Raw genomic sequence first — 10,684 nt, 5'->3', positions numbered from 1 at the left:
TCTGGAGGAGAACTTTATCAGAGAATCTTTATGATGAGAACTACCTCCATGCGCTGAAAAAAATGGAATAATGAAAAGCTAGGATGTTTGACTGACAAGGAATAAACCAGATCTTAAATTTTTAATTCTAAAATGAATTCCCATGAATTGAAGGGCATTCATTGGAGTGACTGTAGTATGTCTTTCTGATCCAGTAAGACCCACGTTTCCAGGCAGCCCAAACGGAACTCCTAAATATATTCGTGGGCAGCTTTTGCATAGATAGTTATTGAATTTGCATTTGAAAATACAGACAGTGTATGGCTAAATCTGTGGCTGCTTTGTTCTGAAAGATGAGATACATTATGGACTACCTTGATTTTAGGGGCAGTTCAGAATATAGCAGGAAGCAGTAATTGTCTGGCACGACCGAGCTTTTGTTGTTGATAGTTGAGAAGGGGTCTGGGGCTGAATCCATAAGGGAAAGAGAGGGAGCTTTTTTAGCAAGATCCTCTATTTCCCCAAAGAATGGGAGGCACCATCTCCTATGTCCAGGGGCTCTGTGGAGAGCTCGGGGGCTTAAGAAACTGTCTCCGAGCAAGGGGAAAATGTGGGAGGAAAGCTGGAGAGATGGACGTGCCATTCCAAGGGACGATTGTTTTGTCCGTTTTCTAAGATTGGGCATACGGGGGGCGTTTGGAGGAGGCTCTGCAAGGTCACGAATCCCCCTGCTCTCCCTGTCATTTGTCTGCAGATTATTTCCTAAGAGTGGGGCAGGGAAGGCAATTTGGTTGTAAGGATTATGCTACAGCCTTCATTGTTTAGGATGCATACTGTAGCCTTTCTATGAGAAGATTACTGTCCTGGGCTTCTCTTTCCATGCATATGAAAATACACTTTGTAATTTCAGGGAGAAAATAACTTTAAATGGTATGTTGGAGGAAAGAAAATATTTTGTATCTCTAAAAAAGATAAAAATCCAAAACCTTTCTGTAGGAAAATATTTGTTTCTTGAATGTAATTATAAATGTCATTGTACATTCTTCCCGACTTCAATGCTTATCTTGAAGAGTTCAGTGAAAATAAATTGTTTTCATGAAAGCAGAGAAGCCATTTGATAAACACACTGTCTCAGAAAATTGTTCCTGAAGCAGAGGTCGTTCTCTCACTTTAAAAGAAAGAGAATATGTTTGAGAAAACAAGCCAGGCAGCAGAAATAAGCATTTTTTGTTTCAGTCAATTCATTTTAAAAAGCAATGTGTAAATCACATGGAAAATTCTGCATTGATTATTTTGACTGCTGTAGAACCCTGGAATAAATGGAGTTGAAATAGACTTATATCAAAGAACATTGCATTTAGGAGCAAGTCGGAGTGTTATTTTAGTACTGATTTTTTAGATTTGGTTTTGTGATCAGATGTTTTATTAAATATTAGCCATTCATGGAAACGAGGGCTGATTCTTTAAGAACTGCTTGGCACATAGTGTTTATGAGCTCGGGGAAACAGTCTAGAGAACTGGATGAAATCTGTCTTCAGCTTTTCAGTGTTGAAAACCCGGCCCATTGAAGCATCAAAAAAGAGAGCTCAACTCTATACGCTGAACGTAAGTCTCCTGAACGAAAGTACAGCAGTTCGTTTTGGAGATGTCATTGTGTTCCCTAGATCGCACTTCCAGAAATCTGTTTGTTAATTTTTAATCTGATGAATTTATGTATGTATCTCTTACTAAGTCCTAAATGCTATTGTACAAGTACTTATAAAAAAGTGCTTTATTTTTTTAATTCTCAGCTAGAATTATGCTGCTATTAATACTGGAGTTATTAATATTCTCTCAGAAGACTACATCATTAATTAGGAGACCTAAAGGATAACTAATGAGTCCTTTGGAAGACTACTTCCAGTTATTGTATGGATCTGATCTATCCAAATAAAGCTGTATGTCTACAGTCCTATCAAATGTGCATATTTTTTTAATATCTTCACCTATTGTCTAGCATTGGTCACTAATTATTCTATGTTATAACCTGTGCTAGTAGAAGGTGATGGCAATACCACGATAAGGCTCTGTACCGTTTGAAAGGGACATGAGAACAGCAGCAGCGTTCTTAGATAATGATTTTTATTTCTAAGGCATAACTGTAAAACTATACATGGCTTCTTACCTTAAATCTTGGCAGTGTCTCATCAAGTCCTTCAGTGGCTTCCAAGAGATGACCGAACGCCCGTCCCTTCCACACCCACCAACAAAAGATGTCCGTTGCAGTCACCGAGAGTCTATACGACCACTTCCATGGCTTCCGGGGACAGCCAGGGCACTGCTGCTCCCATCTCCCCAGGGTACCACGCAGGCTCTCATGGGTAAGTGTGCCCTCTCTTTGGGCAAATACAGTATTATTGCGTTAAACCCACAAAATCACAGAAAGATATTTTCTTGATTAATCCAGGAACATCACCACATTCTTGTTTAGATGTTTCATAACGAAATGTGTGCACCTGAAGTGTGTCAGAGGTCATATAGCTATATGCTGTATATTTCAAAGAATTACCTTACAGAACTTTGGATGAAATTAAAACTGAAAAACACGTGTGAATGAATCTGGTGCAGATACGAGGATTAAATGTAACCTTTCTTGCCTGGAAATACTCTTCACCATATCTCACTAAGATTTTTCAGATACCTTTCATTAAAATAATTCTTTCAGTAATTAGATTTGATTCTACTGTACAATGAAAGTTTCTGCCTGACATTCCTCTAAACCAATACAGAAATTTAAAGAAGAATTTGTGTTGCTCACGATGAGCATGTTTTTCTTTCTGTAGACATTATCCTTGTAAATTTCCTTTAAAAAGTAGATGCCAGCAGCTTTTTTCCTCCCTCTTTTAATAATTTTTTTAGTTTAAATTAAAAAAAAATGTATGAATGTGGAGAGGGCCGGAGGGGGAGAAACAAACAAACAGAAACATACCACACATCTTCCACAGCTTTATATCAACAGATGATATAAATGCAATATATACATATATGTACACACAAAGAGCCATCTCTAACCAAGTTTTCCTGTCTTGCTTATAAATGGCATCCCTGGAAGAAAGGAATATGCTGCAACAGTTTCTTAGTTTCAGTTAAGGCTTTTATTCTTTAATGCTAATCTAGAAATGACACTGTTCCAGTCATTGTTCTCTTAAAGAAGTTAATTTTTATATTACTGGACAGTTCCTTTTCTGTTTTCAGTACTGCAATCAGTTTGTTTTTCAACGTAGTCTTTATCTCACAATAACTGTATACTGGTATGTCAGGATACTGTAACACTGCAGTCAATAGCAACAGGATATGCACTCTGCCAAAAAGTAATCCTATATTGTCCATTACACACAGGTTATTTTGGAGGGTTGTGGAATACTTTCTTTAAAGCGGCAGAAACCTTTTTCTTGTGACGGTTCAACAGTATTAGCGGTTTTCTCTGCTCCGTAGACAACTCATATACTTGTTTTTCTGCTCGAATATGGTTAAAATTGTCATATGTGAGTTAAGGTGGTAAAATACTTCAGGCAAAATAAGAGGCTTCAGCAATCCACAGAAATGTCAAAGCAGACACGTCTAAATGTTTGAAAAGTTTAATAATTTTCTATTCCCCAGGTTCACAAAGTAATGGATTTCCTGACTTGCGCCTGAAAGAAATAGAATTTTCACAAACCAAAAACTTTCAGTTGTGTTTTTTTTTTTTTTCCTGCAACACTCCATACTTGTATTTTGAAATAATGATATGTATTTTTAAGGAATAACTATTAAAAATACTTAAAAAAAAATAATCCTTTGATCTGTAGTTTTCTAGATGCAGCAGCTGAGACAAAGAGAAGGTAAACGATCATCTGGCAGACAAGCACTAGACTCCAGCTCCCCCGATTATTTGGCTGCTCCCATCAGCTGGCTGACGTTCCCTCCTTTACTGCAGGAAACATGGTCAGTGACTAATAAGTGTTTATTGATCTCTGCTTGAGACATTTGCTGAGAAATGTAGATATCAATGAATATTTGATCTGAATTAATGCTAAGAACAAAAGTTTTTTCTTTACTGCCTCATTTATATAGGATATTCATTCCTGCGCGCTCACTTATAAACGCCAGCTGGCTCTACAAGCTGATGAGAAGGGAACTTCAGTGAGATAAACTCTAATGAATTAATATGCTGTTAATTGTACTTTTTCTTAGTCAAAAGTTACCAGTGTAGTTGTTGTTTCTGAGGGGAAAGTCAAAATATTATCGATTCTTAGCAGCTGTACTTGATAAGTAGAATATAGGTCTAATTCAAAGCCCATTGCAATCAATTAAAGGGACTTCCTATTGATTGTAGGAGGCTTTAGATTATTTTCTAAAGCAGGCCTGGTTGGCGCTCTATCTTCCTTTTCTCCTCCTGTATTCCATCCTTTTTGTTTTGTGCCCTTTCATCCTCCACATGTGCTCTGGGGAGAAGGGGCTAAGACACGGTTCCTTAACAGGTGACATCGGGGACGTGGTGTTCTCCCACCCCCTCTTTGTTCCTCCCGTTTCGTATAGGAGCCAACAGACACGGACCCTGCACTGTGCAAATGAATGTCAGGTCTTTTTTTAACTTTGATTCTGCGCTGTGAAACTGGAGTGAAGAGTCTCGGTGCAGTCTTGGTTCATCCCACCCCTTCTTTCCTTATTCCTCATTTTCCTGCCCCCTCCCACGTTTGTCGTCTTTGCCAGCGAGGGAGGGGACTGTCGTGCCAGAGGCATGGGGACTGTTGAGATGCGGTACTTGTGGAAGGCTTGGATGACTATCGGAACGTTTGGACATTAGGGAGCTGGTGAGTCTGCTCTGATCTTGGAGGGTTCTTCCCAACTCTGTTGGAGGAAATCTCCCAGCGCCTTTCACTTTTGTATAGTAAAAAGAAAGAAAATGTTACTGAACCTCTGGTACCGTATCCATGTTATGGAATGGGAGACTGACACAGGCTTTGCAAAGCAGTTTGCAGAGGCAAAAAAAATAACCTGATAAAGCAAATAAGCCATAACCATTAACCGTGTGCCCTTGCTGTGGCCTGGTACAAAGAAAAGGACTCGCCAGGCTCGTGCGGGCATCAGCTAGCCCTGCAACGTTAGTATTTACCTGTGCAAGCGGGGAGGTTTCTGGGCAGCAGGGAGAATTTGTGCATGCACACTTTCGAGTTTGTATATGACTGATTCACTCCAATACAATTTCTGCTCTTACATCAGAAAAGCAGTTTGAGTGTTCTTAATGGCTTTTAAAATTGAATTGTGATGATGAGTCAGAAGAAAGTATAGCTGAAGATGGAACAAAGTCACAGTTTGTGTGTTACTGCCTGAATCATAATTGTTGGCATCGACAGGCATACATTCCAATCTTTATGGAATAGTGCTTTTCAAAAAGTTTCTTCAAAATCAAGGCTACCCAGGACCAGGGAAACCACCAGAGCATTCCACTTACTGTAGGTAGATGCTTACTTTTATTAAAGCAGCAATGAAGAAGGGAATACTTACTCAAAATGGCAAATACTTTGTACTTCCAACTGGTCTGAAAGAACAAGAAAATTAAAAGTAAAATTCCAAAGGCATAGTTTTACTGAAGGACCTTAAAGAGAATAGCTTGAGAGAAGAATTTGTTGGATTTCTTTCAAGCGATATGTAAAGAAAGATATAAATACTTTGGCTCACATTCCATCTTTAATGTACTCCTGAAATAAATACATTGTTAGTAACAAGCAGATTTGACATCATGTATACGGATTTAAAGTGTAGCAGAGATTACTCAGGTTCACCTATTTAATAAACTACGTTGCAGAGGTATTGAGAAAGGGAAACAGACACTTGCCTAATGTTTCCGTTTCTAAAGTTCTCTCTGGCACAGTATCACATAAAAGCGAATATTTTGTTTAAAAAGAAAAACAAATTAGCATATACATCCCAGTTTCTCTTCTGTTTTTCTTTAAATGACTCATTAATTTCACTGCAGTCTTATTAGTTCTGCAAAAGACTTAATTTGGGCACTTGGTAGAGGTGTCAAAGCTAGATTATAGTCAGAAACCGGAATCGTTTTGGTTGGAAATATCACCAAATTTCTATATTCTAATTTCACAATTGTATAAATAGACAGAATTTCAAAACTTTTCACCAAATAGTGTTTTGGGGATAAGTGTTTTGCCTATCTGGATTTTTTTTTTAATTTCTCACTTATTTTGTTTCAATTTTATAGTATCTTCCTGTGCCAGTGACATCAAGGTGCAATATATTTTGGGGTTTTCCTGTTGTGTCTGTTCTTTTATTTTCAGAAGAAACTATGTCAGAAACAGTATATTCCAACAGTTTAGGTTGGAAAGGACCTTTAAACATCACCCAGTTCCACCCCCCCGCCATGGGCAGGGACACCTCCCACCAGCTCAGGTTGCTCAAAGCCCCATCCAATCTGACCTCGAACACCTCCAGGGATGGGGCAGCCACAGCTTCTCTGGGCATGGGGCTCACCACCCTCACAGGAAAGAATTTCTTCCTAATATGTAATCTAAATCTGCCCTCTTCCAGTTACTGTTACCCCTCATCCCATCGCTACACTCCCTGACAGAGTCCTTCCCCAGCTCTCCTGTAGGGCCCTTTAGGTCCTGGAAAGCTGCTATAAGGTCTCCCAGGAGCCTTCTCTTCTCCAGGCTGAACAACCCCAACTCTCTCAGACTGTCTTCATAGCAGAGGTGCCCCGGCTCTCTGATCATCTTTGTGGCCTCCTCTGGATGTGCTCCAACAGGTCCATGTCCTCCTTATGTTGGGGGCTCCAGAGCTGGACACAATATTCCAGGTGGGGGTCTCACGAGAGCAGAGCAGAGGGAGAGAATCATCTCCTGCAACCTGCTGGCCATGCTGCTTTTGATGCAGACCAGGATACAGTTGGCTTTCTGGGCCTCGCATTGAGCTTATTCCATCAGAATACTTACAATCATTATTTACATCACCATTATTTGCTTAGCTTCTGAATTCAAGACTTCTCACCCAGAGGCGGTAGTTGCCTGCCCACCACAGCACCTTATGAGCTTCCCACCTGCCACTTCCAGCTCTGTAGGCTCATGTTCCTGGCTCTGCAGCAGAGGCTGCTGCCAAGGCGGTGGGACGGGAGAGGTGAGTTGGGCTGGCCAGCCTGGGTGAGCCCTGTCGGGCAGCCCCTCGCCAGCCGAGGCAGGAATCATGCAGCAGGCAAAGCGCTTCATAGGCCGTACCCTGCCCAGAAGCCATAAACTGTATAGGTCTGCAGCCTTTCAGAGCCTCCTTTCAGTATGACAATAGGACCGAATCCTAAACTTGGAATCGTTTGCCGTTTATTCCTCGCTGAAGCAATTTCCCTCTGAATTCAATGGGAGTATGCTTTCAGATTTCATTAAAAGTGTAGAGAACCAGAGCAAGGCGGTCTGGAAATATCTGTATTTATATAGCAGAGCACCTCAGAACTTGGTGCCAATGACCTGTTCCTACATCTGAGAACCTGTTTGTTCTAACTTTTACACTGGGGTTTACAGAACTGTTTGTCACCCAGTGAATAAAACAATGCAGGTATTACTTTATGAACCTCAGTTGAAATGAGTTTGCGGTGCCTATATGCTACCACTTCTCCATCGCTACTTTGGGGGAATGCTCTAATGCAATGTTGCATTCTGAAACAGATTCAACGTCTTTTTACTTCTGAACGATCTGTTTCTCTCAGGAGTATAAATAATTTTTGCTGTAAGTGTGGGGTGTGGCTATGTGAATGCTCTGCGCTGTATGTTCCTCTACCATTTCCCTTCTAGCAACAGAGCAGATTTTGTGGTATTTTCCCTTTGGTTAAAAATGGTTGACACAATGAATATGAAATTGGATTAAGTATTTGATTAAATATTCTTATTTTCTTTTCTACCGAGGCATTTACCGGTTCTTATACATTTTTTTCTAGAAAATTAAATTCTAAATACTCCATATAAAAACTGATGTATATCTGCGCTACGTTTAATTGTGCTCTTTGTGCAAAGCACCACTTTAGAGATCTTTCTTTGCTTCAAACTGTGACACTTCACCCTTATTCAGCATATTGATCCTGATCTGCTGTCTCCCGTGCTAGCGGGAGCTGCTTGTGGCACCATAAATATTGAAAATAAGATTTCTAGGAATGGAGTTGGGGACATGTTCCTTTTCTACGTGTTGTAGCTCTTGACTGTTGTACGGTTTGCTCCCAATCGATCTAGGCAGTGCCAAATCATGCCTGGACACGAAGTGTGAGGCATTAAGGCCCTGAGGTGCTGGCTTCGGTCAGAATTGGGACTGCGGTGTAGGGCCTGGGTACCCGTCCTTGCCAGCCACAGCAGAGGTGCACAGACCTTGAGAGAAGGTGTTAATGGTGGTGCACAGCTAAACCTTGTATGCTTGTGTTGTCATTGCTGTTTTGCAACCAAATGGAGTAAACTAAAGACGGTCTGGGGTGTATTTCCAGTTGTGTTATAACTGCACAGGACTCTGCCCTGGAATTCTTTCCCTGTCACGGAAGCCTTGAGTGAGGGGCACATTTTCAACCTCCTTCTTTCATACGCCTTGTCTGCAGGGCACAAGTCATGAGGTTAAATGGCCTTTATACCGCTTTAGCGTTTCATCCAAAAGTTCTGGACCAAGATTTTGGGTCAGGAGAGCTCCGCGCCGGGTAGCAGGTACGGCCGTGCAGCATGTATGGCTGGCTAAACAAATCCGGATTAATAGTGCATTGCTTTGAATCGGCACCAGTGACTTCGAGGGTTCAAGAAGGTTTCTGTGGGGCAGGCTAATGTGGTTTGAAGTCCCGCTCTTGACAGTACGTTAGAAAAATCTCTTTTCTTCTGCCACCAACCCGGTGGCACGCAAGAAAGCGCATTACTGAAAAAAAAAAAAAAAAAAGAAGGGCAGAAAACCGGTGGAAGCGGTGAAAGTTACTACTCACCGAGAACCTTCCCGACCAGAGGACGACACGGGCAGCGCCGGCGAGCGGCCCGGCGAGCGGCCCGGGCGAGCGGCGGCGCGGCCCCGCGGCGGCGGCGGGGGGCGGCAGCGGGCGGCGGGAGGGGCGGCGGCGGGGCGGGGAGGGGCGCGGGGCCCGCTCGCTCCTCCCGGGGCGCGGTGCCAGCGCGGCGCCGGCTCTTTCGGCACTTGGCCCCGGCCGGCGCAGCCCTGGTGCACCAACTCCGGGGCAGCCGCCCCCCTCCCCGGCAGCCGCGGGGCGGCCGTGACACGCCGGTGTCCCGCTCCACCCCCCCCCCCCCTCCGCCGGCCTTTGTCGGCGGCGCGGACAGGCTGCGGCGGTCCGTCCGTCCGTCCGTCCGCGCCGGGCGCGTGGCTCCTTTGTGTACAGCAGCTGCTCTTGAATGCGGAGGCAAAGCCCGGGGCTTGGCACCGAGCTTTTAAAAAACAACAGCCCTCCCTCCCTCCCTCCGCCTCTCCCTCCCTCCCTCCTGCCCTCCCCTCCTCCCGCCGAGGCGGACCGGCACCCACCTGGGCTCCGCCGCCCACCTCTCCTCTCCTCGCCGCTCCTCTCCTCTCCTTTCCTCCTTGTTTACCTGCACTTTTCCGCCGCCCCTTTGCCTCGCTGCTCCCCCCCCCCCCCCCGCCGCCCCTCCATCGTCCCCGCTCCCGGGGAAGGCTCGGCGCCCCGCAGCTCCGGTCCCTCGGCGGCTTGCCCGCGCCCCAGCCCCGGGGAAGGCACCTGAAGGTGGATCTATTAAACCTCCCGGCGGTTCCTCCAAGTGCACTTCTTGGACCAAAGCACCGGCATGGATGTAAGATTTTACCCGGCTGCGGCGGGCAGCTCGCTTCCCGGAGACCCCTCCAACCTGGACTTTGCCCAGTGTTTGGGTTACTACAACTACAACAAGGTGATTATTCCCGCGTGTGGCAATTCCTCCCGCCGGGGCCGGTTCCCCGAGAGCCGGACTTGGGGCTCCGTCGGGGCGGGGAGGCGCGGGGATGCCCGAAAGCCCCCGGTTCGCCCGCGGGTCCCTGCGGGGCCGTGGGACGCCCGGCCACGGAAAGTTGGAGGCGGCGGGTGTCCGCCGGGCCGCCTCCCTCCTCCTCCTCCTCCGGCGGTGGGGCTCGCCCCGGGGACGGCCGCTCGCCAGGCCGCGGTGGCCGCTGCCTCGGCCCGGCGCTCGGGCGTTCCGGTCCGGTGCGACGCCCGCACGGAGCCGCCGGTACCGTCGGGGTGCGCGTCCCGCTGCCCCGCGGCCGGGGAACAAAAGGCGGCTCTGCCGAGCGCGCAGCCGCGGGGGGCTCCGGCCGGGACTTGCCGAACTTCTCCCCGGGCTGGAGCCGCTGCGGGGGTCGGGCAGCGCCGCGATGGGGCTCGGGCATCCCTGCGAGGGACGGGGCGGGACGGGACGGGACGGGACGGGACGCCTCCCTGCGCGCTGCGCTGCGGGGGGATCCCGATCCCGGCTGTATCGCGGCCGGTCTCTAACTCGAGGGTTGTAGCAAAGGGGAGGATTATCTAAAAGTGCATCAGCTGCTAGCAGGGGAAGGTACCGAACGCTTTGATTTGACGAGGGCTGTCAGAGAAGTTGCAGTCCCGCTTCTATCTATTCACGCCTTCCCTGCGGCGTGTGTAGTTTATGGAGTAAACGCTCCAGTCAGGAGCAAGAGTCATCTCCCTGTGGCTACCTTCGTTTACAAAAATATGTTTTAATAA

General features: G+C 45.9%; 1 protein-coding gene across 1 annotated transcript in view; it reads left to right on the top strand.

The window, feature by feature from the left end:
* Window positions 1-9,773: 9,773 nt before the first annotated feature.
* TOX3 (TOX high mobility group box family member 3) overlaps window positions 9,774-10,684 on the top strand; it is a gene marked incomplete at both ends in the record, with an annotated part of 79,141 nt that continues 78,230 nt past the window's right edge. The window contains one exon of the mRNA XM_082489491.1: window positions 9,774-9,875. Within this exon, the coding sequence (XP_082345617.1) occupies window positions 9,774-9,875 (102 nt within the window). The remainder of the gene's footprint in view (window positions 9,876-10,684) is intronic.

Source organism: Vanellus vanellus, assembly GCF_965231255.1.
Source record: "Vanellus vanellus genome assembly, chromosome: 12".
Taxonomy (NCBI): domain Eukaryota; kingdom Metazoa; phylum Chordata; class Aves; order Charadriiformes; family Charadriidae; genus Vanellus; species Vanellus vanellus.
The sequence above is the reverse complement of the archived record's forward strand: the minus strand, read 5'-3'. Positions and strand labels throughout refer to the sequence as shown.